At 43.7% G+C, this 13,908-nt stretch overlaps 1 protein-coding gene across 1 annotated transcript in view; it reads right to left on the bottom strand.

Moving 5' to 3' along the window:
• Window positions 1-13,705, bottom strand: part of Tmc2 (transmembrane channel like 2) — a 68,182-nt gene extending 54,477 nt beyond the window's left edge. The window contains exons 1-3 of the mRNA XM_031373657.1: window positions 13,672-13,705; window positions 7,831-8,146; window positions 1,664-1,816 (exon numbers count right to left, since the gene is read on the bottom strand). Of these exons, the coding sequence (XP_031229517.1) occupies window positions 1,664-1,816; window positions 7,831-8,146; window positions 13,672-13,705 (503 nt within the window). The remainder of the gene's footprint in view (window positions 1-1,663; window positions 1,817-7,830; window positions 8,147-13,671) is intronic.
• Window positions 13,706-13,908: the final 203 nt, after the last annotated feature.

Here is a 13,908-nt window from a genome sequence, read left to right as displayed (position 1 = left end):
AGGTTTCCAAATCCTCGGTTCGTGGAACCCCACGCAAGTAGGAGCTGCGGGACGGCATCCTACACTCTTCCTGTTGTTAGTAGAAGTTTTGTCTAGACTGTACATGAGTATGAGGTTCTGTGAGAAGGAGACTGGTGCAGGAGATAAAAACCCAGCCTGTAGGAAAGGGAGGGGGAACTTCTGGAAGAAGCCAGCCTACCATCCAAACAGTTTTAAATTGGCAAGTATATATTTATGGTATACATTGATGGCTACATCAAGCTAAATCAACATATTAATTCTTCAGCTTTTTGTAATGAGAGGCTTTTACTCTCAGCAATTTTCTTTTTTCTTTTTTTCTTTCTTTCTTTCTTTTTTTTCTCCAAGACAGGGTTTCTTTGTGTAGCCCTGGCTGTCCTGGAACTCACTCTGTAGACCAGGCTGACCTCGAGCTCAGAAATCCACCTGCCTCTGCCTCCCAAGTGCTGGGATTAAAGGTGTGCTCCACCACTGCCTGGCTATTACTCTCAGCAATTCTCAACTACATAACTATTGTTATCACTATGCTGAACATAAATTTAAATAAGTTAAAAATACAGCAAGAGTCCAGTTAGTCATACTAGCTGTGTTTTAGTGATCAAGAGCCACATGTGGCTAGTGACTGCTGTATCCAGTAGTACAGATTTAAGAGATTTCTATCATGGTAGGAAGTTCTGCCAGTCAGTATAGCAGGAGTCAGGAGATACCACAGGGAGCTGGGGCCGCATGCAAAAGTGCAGTAGTTTGCCCTGCAGCAGAGTTAGAACTGCTGTCAGGATTCATACCTTGTTGATATGACCTTGTTTTTTGAAATAATGTCAAGACATGATTCCCACGCCATTCTTCATAATAATAAGAGTTTAATTTGAGCATGAAATAATTTGTGCTTGAGGGGAATCAGGGAAAATGAGATTTACACAAAGGAAGAGGGAAAAAGTTAGTTGCTGATGTTGAAAATGGAGGCCAGCTGTGGGGTAGCAAAGTTACTGGTGGGGAAGACTTTTCTAGTAGCTAACCAGAAATTATGCAGTGTGACTCCTGCTTTAGCTCAAAACTGAATCAGATATTCAAGCATAATAAAATATCTGGTATGCCAGCCTTTCATATGCAATTCAAGGGAAAGGCTGAGTCGGAACTAAGAGTCCAATGGCATGGGTAGGGAGCAGTATCCCAATTCAAACCCAAACCAATGTATCATCATTCCCAGTGTGGCTTTGCCTTGGGACACTAGACTTGCTAACAGACCTTTCCACTTGCTGTATAAGCCATTCAAGCAAGAGACAGTGGAGAGGGGATGTTGTGGGTACCTAAAGCAGACAAGACAGAAAGGATATCATAGTCCGCTTCTTGGGGACAGCATTTCTGTGCTGGGTCATGAGAGAAGGCCAGAACCAGCACATGTGGTAAGGCATGGGAGAGATGGTTCTAAGCGATTGAAGGCCTGGACACAGACTGATGCTGGCAAATCTTAAAGGCTTACAGGCTCTGATGCATCTCTCTGTGCCTTATTTGCAGTGGGAGGGCTGGAAGAGCACATCCCCTTTCTTGTCCTGTCTCACTGGGGCAAAGAATAGGAAGGGGTGCCCCTTTTCTGCAGGAGACGAGCCTCTCATGTGCAGGGGAGCTCATTCCGAAGCTCACTCACCTCAGTTCCCTCAGCTTCCTTGCCATGGGCCAGGGTTTGTTCCTCATGGTAGTGATGAGCTTCTTTTTTTCTTCTACCTGTTCCAGGATCTGAGCCAGCTCCTCCTCAGACAGGGACTCTCCAGTAGACACACTGGAACCCAAGGAAGTGGACCTAGGGGCAGAGCCATGGCTGATGCAGGCAAGAGTTAGAAGGTTGTGGACAGGGGAGGAATTCGCAGGAAAGATAGGCAGGATCCTTGACACTCACAGGGTAGAAGGAGCCTGTCCCCACTAGAAACTGGCAGTAGCTTCTGCTGCCAGCTAGGGAGACCAAGGCTGTGTCCTGGAGCCTAAGGTATGACTAGGTTGCCTTTTCAAACCTGATTTCTCTGGGTTCTTCAACCATACACTCTCTAGCACAGTGGTTTCCAATAGAAATAAAAATTGAGACACTTTTAATTTAAAATATTTTCTTTGTTCATTCATTCATTCGTTCCTTCCTTGCATTTGTTCATTTGTTCCTTCCTTGTAAGATTTCAGGCCTGACAAGATGGCTTACTTGGTGAAGCACTTGTCATGAAGCCTGGTGACTTGGGTTTGATCTCTGGAACCCATATAAAGGCAAAAGGAAAGAAACAACTTCACAAAGTTGTCCTATGACCTTCAAATGTGCAAAGGGCATTCACCCCCTACACATACACACAGTGCTGGAGAGTTTTATGTCAACTTGGCACAAGCTAGTGTCATCTGAGAGGAAGGAACCTCAATTAAGAAAATGCCTCCTGAAGATGGGGCTGTGGACAAGCCTGAAAGGCATTTTCTTAATTAGTGACTGATGGGGGAGGGCCCAGCCCATTGTGGGTGGTGCCATCCCTGGTGTGGTGGTTTGAGTAAAAAGGCCCCTCCCCAATAGGCCCATAAGGAAAGGCATTATTAGGAGGTGTGGCCTTGATGGGGTAGTTGTGACTTTGGGGGAGGAAGTGTGTCACTGTCCTGCCAGGTGTTGAAGTCTCAAAAGCTCAACATAGTTCTCTCCGGTGGATCAAGATGCAGAACTCTCAGCTCCTTGTCCAGCACCATGTCTGCCTGCACACTGCCATGTTTCTCATCAAGATGATAATGGATTAAAGCTCTGAAACTGTAAGCCAGCCCCAAATTAAATGCTTTCCTTTATAAGAGTTGTTATGCTCATGTTGTCTCTTCATAGCAATAAAGACCCAAAGTAAGTATCCCTGGGCTGGTGGTCCTGGGTTCTATAAGAAAGCAGGCTGAGCAAAGCATGAGGAAGAAGCCAGGAAGCAGCCCCCTTCATGGCTCCTGTCCTGACTCCCTTCACTGATAAGGAAGAGTGAGCCAATAAACCCTTTCCTCCCCAACTTGCTTTTTGGTTATGGTGCTTAATGGTAGTAACGGAAACCCTAAGACACACACTAATAATTTTTTTAATCTCAAAACTTTATTTTTAATGCTTTCATTACAAATTTAAGATCTGAGGAGGTCTTTCATTGTTCCCCAATCATTCATAAATATGAACAGCATAGCATGTTTTTCATTTTTAAAAATCCCTGTTGAAAATGGCAAGCTGTGACTATAGGAATCGGTCTCACTTTAAGAGGCAGTGAAGCCCTCAGGTAGTGAGAGTGCTGAGGTGAGAACACTGGTGCACCATTCAGAATTTAGCGCTTAATCCCACAATGAACAAGAAGAAATGTAATTTTTATGGTCTAACAAGAGTAAATTGTCTCCTAGTAATGTTCCTCCCTGGATTCCCAAGTATTCAAATTCATATAATAAGTATTTCTGCCTCACTGATTCCTAAAAATTCACCCATTTTCTTCTGTCCTTTTAATCAATGTATCAATAAAAGCCCATTAAACAAAAACAACAACTTATCTAGATAAGACAATAGACCTCTGACCTAGGTGTCGACCTAACATTTCAGTTGGGCAGGGCCAATCCTTGGCCTAGGGACCACTCTTAGGAAGGTGGACTCACCTTAAGCCATGCTAAAGAGATGGGCAGAATAAATAGTCCTTCAATAAGACATGGTCCTCCCCTTTCCTCCCCAGTCCAGGTCCCCAGTATAGTAGCTTATAATCCGCTTTTTCTTTGAGTTATCCAGAAAAACATAGCTTCTTTTCTTTTTCTTCTTTTCCGAGCATGCTTTCCTTAGCACTTTGGGCTTACCCATTCTGGGTTTTCTCTAAACCCCTCTTCCCACCATGTGACTGCTTGTCCACCATGTATCTGAATTCCATACTGTCTAAAATGGCATCGATAACCTCTTTCTGCCTCCATTCTCTGGGCAGCAGCTGTAGTTTACAGCTGGCCTGCCCTGGGGTCATTTTAAACCTTCATAAAATAATTGTCTTTGAGTTTCCATTTGAGTATACTCTTAAGTTCTTTTATTAATGAGGCCAAGAACCCCAAGAGGAGACCTTGATTTTTCCTTGATTTGTATCAATATTTTGTAAAGTGGTTTTGACTATAACGTGATATGGAGAATGACCACTGAAATCGAAATGCACCAGATTACATGAGATTGAACTTTGAGTCAGACTAGCTTGTGCCTGCCTATTCACGAGCCCAAATGCTAGCCAGGGTCAGTCAAAGGAACTTAAAGAAGTCCTACTCGTCAGCGAAGGGTCCAGTGCAGGCTGAGAATGCTTGTCTCACTTTGACTCAGAGCCAGGCTGCAGTTCAGGCTACAGATAAGTCAGCAAGACTATGAATCTATACAAGAAGCATGAGGTGCCCTCTGACACACCAGAGACTTCCTATGGCTGCAAAGATCAGCCCAAAGGCTCACAAAATTGGGAGACTTTAATTTAAAGTTTTTAAGAGCTATATTTAAATGGTGACATGACATGGAAAAATAAATAATGTACTTAATTAATTCAATTAGATTACATTTTTAACAATCAATATAAAAATCATCATAATATTCTACTGATAGTCTTTTAGCTCTGTCTTTACAACCTGATATTCACTCTACATTTACAGTGCATGTCAATTTGGAAATCAAATTTTCATCAGATATACTTGCTCTGTATTTTTAGTCTGTAAAGTTATAGTTGAAAAAGTAGATTAACATACACAAATTGCTTTAGACATGTTTTAAAAAGTTTCTTCCAAATCAAGTGGTATATGGTTATTTTTCTTCGATGTTATTTTTCTTTGATGTTTATATTATTAACAGAATACTTTGATTCCAAAGCCAGTTCAGGTCAATTTCAAAACCATATCTGTCTGTCCAAATTAAATAAATTCACTATGTCAACTCAGTTGCATAGTTTAAATTATGCTGCATTCAATTAAGTTGGAAACTCATTTCCTCCTCCCTGGTCACATTTTCAGTGCCTAATGTTTACTGTATTGGCTAGCACAACTATAGAGAACTTCTGTAGCAAACCCCCAGGCTATGCCCCTCCCCATGCCCTGGTAATACTAGCTGCTCAGCGGCTATAGGATCCAAATGATTGTGTGTGCTTAGCAATAAAGAGACACAGTAGCTGACAGAATAGGGGAAAAAAAGGTTATGTGTGGTGGTTTGAATGAGTATGGCACCCATGGGCTCATATGTTTGGATGCTTGGTCCCCAATTAGTGGAACTCTTTGAGAATTAGGTGGTGTGGCCTTGTTGGAGGAGGTGTGTCACTGTGGGTGGGCTTTGAGGTTTCAAAAGAGGCCCACTGTTTCTCTCTCTCTCTGCCTGCTGTCTGTGGATCTGGATGTAAAGCTCTCATCTACTGCCCTAGAGCAACACTGTTGCCTGTATGTTTCCTGCCGTGGTGACCATGGATTAACCCTCTGAGGCTATAAACAAGCTTCCAATTAAATGTGTTCTTTTCTAAGAGTTTCCTTGGTTATGGCATCTCTTCACAGCAGTAGAATGCTAAGACATCATGTCTGGATAACCTTAACAACACTCATAAAGAGAGTAATCAGGGTTACTGCTAATTCAGGTTCTAGAGACCAGTTTACAGAAAGCTCTGTGAGTTTTAGCTTAACTCTTGGAAATAAAGAAATCTTAGCATACTAGTGGATCTGGCAAGCCTAGCCATAGGCACTTTTGGTCATACCTCACACATTCCCAGTGATAACTGTCTTTGAGTCTTTGTGCAATGTTTTCCCTCATTGGAGGGAGTTGTCTTTCTTTCTTTAAATTCCATTTTTTTTCTCCAGACACTGAAATGCTCACCTTCTCTGTAGAGGAAACATGATGCCTCAGGGCCCCAGCAGTACAACACTATCAAATCTTGTCTCCTGTGCACATTGCTTTCTGCCTTGTCTTAATTGAGTCTCATCTTTCCTGCTAGACAGTCAGCATCTGGGGAGCCAGGGCTGAGTCTTTTCATCCTTCTAACTCTGTCATGTCAGTCAACTAAAATTGGCACCGCTGAGCCCTTGTCTGTAGCGCCTTATATTGCATATGTCATTTAGAGTACCAGTCCCTTCAAAAGTATAAGATACACAAAAGTAGTCAATGTGTTCAAATTAGCCGGAGGTGTAGCTTAATGGTAAGGCATGTACTGAAAAGACAAAAGGTCCTGGGTTCAATCCTGCGCACAAAAAACAAACAACCAGCTGTACAGTGGTGGCACATGCCTTTAATCCCAGCACTTGGGAAGTAGAGGCAGGCGATTTCTGAGTTCGAGGCCAGCCTGGTCTACAGAGTGAGTTCCAGGACAGCCAGGGCTACACAGAGAAACCCTGTCTTGGAAAAAACCAACCAAACAACCAAACAACCAAACAACCAAACAACCAAAAGAAAAAGCCAGGCAGGGTAGCATTTGGTTATAATCCCAGCCCATGAGAGCCTGTTAATATTGTATAGTAGTACAACTCTGAGCACAAATAAATGTGTGTCAGTATGTGGTGTGTGCATCTGAGTACAATGACTCAGGAGGCCAGAAAAGAGCATAGCATCCCTGGAGCTGGAGTTAGAAGCATATGTGAACTGCTCATCATAGGAGCTGGGAACTGAACTTGGGTCCTCTGGAAGAACGGGCGGGATGTACTCTTAACCACTAAGCCATCTCTCCAGCCTGGAATGAAACACTGTGTTTCTCTGGTTATAAGATCATTGGAATAATACACCCCATGAATTAGAATGTCCAAGGAATCTCATGCTGATAGAAGAAGGCTGAGCCCTGGGGCCAGCCAGAGAAGAAACAGGAAGAGACTTCACACAGGTCTAACAGCTTGCCAGACCACCTTTCAGGGAAACTGGACCTGAACCGACGATGGGCAGGACCATACCTTGACTAGGACCTCCTCATTATACACACCTCCTGCCCTTTATTTAAACCTAAACTTTGTGTTGGGGCTTCAAGATAGGCTTGGAGTGTGGCCCCTGGATGTCTTTGTTCCTCCCCCAAAGTCACACTTAACAAATCTCCTTTCTCTTTCTCTTATTGAGTATGTCAGGGTCCAGGCTGTGGCCCTAACTAATCCTGTTAATGGTATGAGCAGAGAAAGCATTCGGGAACCCAGAAGGAAGATCAAGTGTTTGCCAACATCCTCATTCTCACACCTGCTTCAAAAGCCTCCCTCGTCCATAATGGTAAGGGATTCTTCAAATGTCCCCAGAAAAGAGTAAGTCATAGATGATCACTAGTGAGTGCCAGAGAAGCCATCAAAATTGGTATCCACCAAATGGAAGGAAACCTGATCCATTAACTTCATAAGTTGCCTGTCTATTATTATATACACGACTGCTGCCCATATACAAGTGGAGCAAAGGGCTCCAAATCAATTATCCAAACACCCACAGCCTTGGAGCTGGCAAACCTCCTGAAGTTCTAGAATGTCATATTTCTAGAAAAGAAAAGGGTGCATGCACACGGTGGAAAGAGTGTGCATGGTCCCTGTATGACTTCCAAGTGGCTTCATTATTTTTATGCATTATTCATTATGTTTAGCTGGTCTCTTCTGGAGGGATAGTAAGTTATCAGCTGAAAGTTAGGAGTCTTGAGATCTTATCTCCACTCTGTGCCTGGGCCACCTCCCACACACCCAGAGCCTCTCTTGCAATCGGGACTGCCATTCTGCCTGTGATGGTCTGGAAAAGTAGGAGCAAGAGCAGTAACTACTTCTCTCCCAACGTGAAAAACCAAAGTTGTGCCAGAGATAGGAAGAGGGTAGCTGAGTGGAGGGAGAAGCTCAGTCAGAGCTACAGCACACCTGGATTTTCTCGGCTGCTTGCCCGTCTCCTTCCTCAGAGCCTCCCTTTCCTTCTTTGGAGATGTTCTCTGCTCCTTGAAGGAAGTTCTCCTTTGGTCCTTCTTCCTCCCCTGGGAAGGCCTCGACACCTTGCATGGTTTCTGTCTCTGCGATCCCTTGTGATAGCTTCCATGCTCCATCTGTTTCCTCCGGGAAGACCCTGGTTTGGGACTACCCTTAGCAGGATCCTTCCGACTAGACTGGGCTCGGTGTCCATCTTGGGGACATGCAGCTATGGAAGTTTGTTTCCTTGTGGATCTCCTTGCTGACTTATCACCTGCAAGAGCAGAATATAGACAGTAGTGGCTCCACAAGACTCAGCCCAAGAAAGCACCACTCCCTTGTGGGGGTTGGGTAACAAAAAGTCAACATGCTTCCGAGAGCCTGCTAGCTCCATTGAGCTCAGAACATGATGCCCTCAAACACAGCACCTTGGCATATTGAGTGTTTTCTGTTGAAGACAATTGAGAAACCACAGATGTTTACTCTCTGACTTTCCCCACGTATCCGGGAGACCTACCCTGAGAGAAAGATGTCCAGTTCTACAATAGTAGGAAGAGAGAAGCCAAGAAGAAGCTGGACACACAGACTTTCCCATGTCTGGTCAACACTAGCTCATGCTCTATGGTTCTCCAACATAGCAGTTCATAAAAGTGCAACTCTCCTTAGAGCCTTAGATCATTTCTAAAGCTCTTATGAGCATCCCTCTTCTATGTTCCTCTATGACAGTCTTTTTCATTTTGTGCATCTTGCCACATGGATTAAATAAGTCCCAGATGCTGTTTAAAGTTTAAGAGAATTGCTTCTGTACAGGCCTTTGTCCTTTGATCTCAAGAAACTATGGAAGCTAGAGAAAGAAAAAAAAAGAGAGAGAAAAAAAAAAAAACAGGCTTGAAAAGCCCAGCTCGAGGCAAGGAAGGGGTGAGAAAGGACCCAATCTTTAGTTCCCATAATGGGCTGGGCCCTCCCCCATCAATAACTAATTAAGGAAATGCTGTACAGCTGGGTCTTATGGAGGCAGTTTCTAAATTGAGGTTCCCTCTTTTCAGATGACTCTAGCTTGTGTCAAGCTGACATAAAACCAGCCAGCATAATATTCTGGGCATGTTTCAAAATGTTCTTGCTTTTCCCTGATGGAATCCCAGGCTTCTCTGTGTGATGAAAAGCTCTTGGTGGAAAGCCCATGAAAGCATTGAGGTAAAAGGAAATGAGGCATGCGGCAAGGACATGGGAAGGGACAGAGTCCCCTTTTTCTCCTGGGTCAAGTTTTCCATTACATGTTGGTTGAAATCAAGACACTGCAACACAACTGATAATTTTAAAATTATCCTCAGAGGTAATTATCAGTTTCCAAAAGACTTCTCAAACAAAGATTTTGAAATATAAAATAAGTAAAATGTGTTATTTAGGGTCAGAATGTCTGTAACTTTAGGTTTAAACGTATTACGCCTCTCTCTCATCTTCAGACCCAAACAATACACAACATAAAACTACCTTACAATTTCATTTACAGAAGGGGATCTATGTGAAGAAACGAGTAAGCTAGCTTATGTTTTGTTCTTGCTGGCTTTCTTGCTGCTGTGATAAATACTGTGATCAAAAGCAACTTGTAGAAGAAAAGACTCATTTGGTTTCCACTTCCAGGACACGGTCAATCATTGAGGGAAGTCCAGGGAAACTTTCAAAGCAGGAACTGAAGCAGAAGCCATGGAGGAATGCTTACTGGCTTGCTCTCTGCCAGGCTCCTAGCAGACTTTTTAAAAAAAATATAGCCTAAGACCATCTACCTGAGGGATAGCTACCATAGGGAACTGGACCTTTTTATGACAATCAATAATCAAGACAGTTCAGTTCCCCCACAGACATGGCCACAGGCCAATTTGATTGGAGAAATCCCTCAGTTTAGGTTCCCACCTCCCAGGTGATTTTAGATTCTGTAGACTCTAGCTCAGTGGTTCTCAATCTTCCTAATGCTGGGACCGGACCACTATACCCGGGAAAACTCTCAATCGCGGTATAAGGAGAAAGAAAAATGTGCCATGATAGAACCAAATTTAAACAACTTCTACCAATCCAGCTCTACGGAAGGCACTAGAAGAAAAGCTTCAATCTGAAGAGATTAACTACATCCAAGGACATAAGGAATAATTAATCTAAGAATAGCAAATTTAAGAGAGGGAAAAATGCCCACACCTCAAGAACAAAATAGCAGGAATCAATAGATACAGCTCATTAATAACTTTCAGCATTAATGGTTTCCATTCCCCAACAAAATGACACAGACTAACAGATTGGGTTAGAAAGCAGAATCCACCTTCCTTCTGCATCCAAGTAATGCATCTCACTATCAAGGAAGAAAAATAAAATTATGACACTTGCAGGTAAATGGATGAAGCTAGAAAAAAAAAATCATCCTGAAGGATGTAACTCAGACCCCAAAGACAAATATTGTATTTTTCTCTTATGTGTGGATGTCTTAGGGTTTAAGCTTTCAGTAATGTGCTACAGTCTGAAAAACCACAGAGGTTCGTACCAGCAGGGAGGGGAGGATCTCTCAAGGAAGGGGAAATAGAGTAGAGTGTTAAAGAGAAAGAGGAAACTAGGAGGATTAAATAGGGAGAGGAAGGACTGGTGAGATGGGCTGGTAAGAGCACTGACTGCCTTTCTGAAGGTCCTGAGTTCAAATCCCAATAATCACATGGCAGTTTACAACCACCCATAATGAGATCTGATGCCTTCTTCTGGTGCATCTGAAGACAGGTACATTGTACTTATTTATAGTAAATAAATCTTTGGGCCTGAGCGAGCAGGGTTGACTAGAGCAAGTGGGGCCAACCGGAGTGAGTGGGGTTGACTGGAGCAAGCAGAGGTCCTAAATTCAATACCCAATACCCACATGAAGGCTCACAACCATCTGTACAGCTACAGTGTACTCATATTCATAAAATAAATAAATCTTTAAAAAAATAGGGAAAGGAATGGAAAAGAAGGGGAAATGAGGGAATATGGGGAGGGACAATTAAAACTAAAGGCCTTTTAAAAAGCCATATGGAAACCCACTACTGTAGAAGCTTCCTAAAGTGTATGCACTATGAAAGCAATATAAGTGGAACCACCAAATAATAGGGAGATGATGCCACAACTAGATCTCTTATGCCACTAAGTAAAACCCTTAGTGCCAGAAATGGGCTGCATCTGGTTGAGTCATTGGCCAAAGAGAACTCCCCAAACACTACAGGCTACTGGTTGCTCTCTACAACCTGATGGTAAGGCCCTATTGCTGAAGATGCTTACTCATGTCCAACTTAGAGAAGAAGAGCTGCTGCCTAACTGGAAACTTCAGCCCTACTAAATAGAGCTGATAGTACTTTAAGTGCTTTGCACTGCCAGAGGTGAAAGGCAGTCATCAGTATCTTCTAGCTACAAACCCTGTGACCCACAGCAGCAGCCTTCCAGCAAGATGTATTAGTGCACCAGTGGCACAAATGTCATAGGAGTAACCAACCACTTTTAAACAATGGGTTTAAGGACCACTTCATGAGACAGTACGTATACCTGACACTGCTAAAGTGGTTGTTAACTTGAGGCTAGATAGGTCATAGGCCTAGGGGAAAACCAAATGCTGTTATTTTGCTAAAGGAACATAGCAATAAATGATTTCGAGTGACATATTGCTACACCCATAGAGTAGTGCCTCACTTAACCCACATCAGAAAAGTTTCTTGCAGTAGATGGGAGTCAACACAGAGACCAACAACTGGACACTGCAGAGAGTGAGATTTTGGAGCACTCATTTTTAAATGGAATGTCTTTATCAAACCCTTCTTTTCAAGGCTCAGGGGTTTGTGAGGAAGAGGAAGAAAAAAGAAGAAAGAGCCAGAGCGGATGGATGATTTCAAGGATACATTGTCTTCTAGACACAACGGGACTGATGCACATTTGAACTCACAGAGAGGGCTATAACATACACAAGATCTGCAGGGTTTCAAGCCAGACAGGATCCCAGCACTGAGAGGAAACATAGACATGATATCTCACCCCTAAGACACTATTTGCAGTTGATACTTGCTAGGAAAGGGAAAATCAGTTTTCTCCAATGGAGTGTCACTGAATAGATAGATCTACTACACTCCAGGGCAGACCTCATGTCCAAGAGTAGTTGGCCAACACAAAATGATGAGCTCCATTTGTGTGTATATATGTGTATGTGTGTGTGTGTTTTAACTTGTTTTAATTTACTTTGTTTTGGCATATTTGGTCTTATTGGGCTTTTACTTGTTAGTTTTGATATTTATTATTTTTTATTTTTAGTTTTTGAGAGAGATCTAGGAAGAGAGAAAGAACATCAAGCCAAATGGGTAGGGTGGTAGGAGGAATCTGAGAGGAGTTTGAGGGAATGGGAAAACCTGGTCAAAATATATTGTATGAAAAAAATTCAAATTAAAAATGATTAAAGGAGATTATGTGATTGATTTATAACACACAAATAAATGATTATACAAATTAAGTATTTCAAAATATTTCTAACTGGGCATGGTGGCACATGGCTGTAATCTCATCACTTGGGATGCAGTTGCAATTACAAGGAGACCAGGAAGTGGAGGTAGCAGGCAGGACCTTAGTAGCATTTATTAGCACAATCTTCAGGGTCAGATATGTGTAACTGACACAAGAAAGTGAAATCATGGCAATGGAGGAGAATCTCTCTTTGTAGCTTCTATGGCCTAGTGAGCTTCTCCGAGGGCTGGCTAGCTTCTTCACGGGCTCACAGAAATGCTATGGTCCCCTGCCAGGGGGAGCTGTGGGAGATGAGAGGGTGCCTTGGGAGGGAGGGAGGCCCTTGGGTGTGGGTCCGGGCTGTATCATCATCTAGGTGCTGCCTTGTCTCTGGGCTAATGAATGTTCATAGCTTACCAAGGCAAAGCTTAGTGTGTCTCTAGTTCTGGGAGAGTCCTGGTTAAAGCAGAGGCTAAGCAGCAAGCTATCTCTGCACTGCATAATGCTTCTTCCCCAGTTAAACTGACTGCTTCCCAGAGAGGATTCATGCTTGTTACTAAGCAAGGGGCGAAGGAGAGGGAGAGGGGTGGTGAAAGAGGAAGGAGAATGTGGGACGGATAGCTGGAGTTTTTAGGGCTAACATGAGCCTGGCACACTACCCAGGAGCCCATCATTTCTTCACACCACATCACCCTCTCTACCCCATCCTCCATGCATGACAGCTGCCCTGATGGCTTTCTCACTTGACCATGTGACCAAGGACAGGAAGAAGGCAAATTGTCCTCTGAAAGTCACTTGGCAGCAGCCCCATTTCACTGTGGTAGCCTGCAGACCGGAACTCGGTGCCAGTTACTCTATTCAAGATGCTCGCAGTCCAACATTTCCCTGATCCTTTGGAAAAGTCATAAGTTCAGAACTCTTCCCCTACCCCCCACCATGCAACAGAAAGACAGATAGCCACGGTGGGCGAGAATTGTTAAGGAGAGACAGCTACAAACAGTGGCTTTTAGAATCATGCAGATGGGTGGCCAGCTCTAGCAAGTTCATTAATGTGCCTCTGCATGACTCTCTGCACAGGTGATTTTCAGTTCCTCTAGGAGCCCTGCAAGGAAGTGACAACCACCCTCATCCCATCGGTGGGTTGGGTCAGAAGAGGCAAGCTACCCTGAAGTTGCTCAGCTCAAGTGGCAGGATCTGAACTTCAAATGCAGGGCCTTCCCATGCCTCCTGAGACTGCTTCCCCTATACTCACTGCGCCAAGAGGCTGGGTGAGTAGCACCCATGAGGGTGAGGATGAAGACTCACCTTCCTCGTCCAGGCTCTTTAACTGGGGGCTCATGGTTTCCAGAATTTCAAGGTCCTCACACTGGCTCACGTCTTCCTATACTGCCTGCCTCGGATGACTTCATGCTGTCATGGTCGCTGGCCTCCTCCTGGGACCGGAGAGCAGCTGGGGTCCTCTGAGGTTGAAGGTAGAGGTAGGTTTTGTTGGGGAGGAAGATGGAGAGGAAGCAATGAGTATACAGCACGTCAATCTATCCA

This window comes from Mastomys coucha, unplaced genomic scaffold (genome assembly GCF_008632895.1).
Source record: "Mastomys coucha isolate ucsf_1 unplaced genomic scaffold, UCSF_Mcou_1 pScaffold15, whole genome shotgun sequence".
Lineage (NCBI taxonomy): Eukaryota > Metazoa > Chordata > Mammalia > Rodentia > Muridae > Mastomys > Mastomys coucha.
Note: the sequence above shows the minus strand (reverse complement) of the source record. Positions and strands in the feature narration are given on the sequence as shown.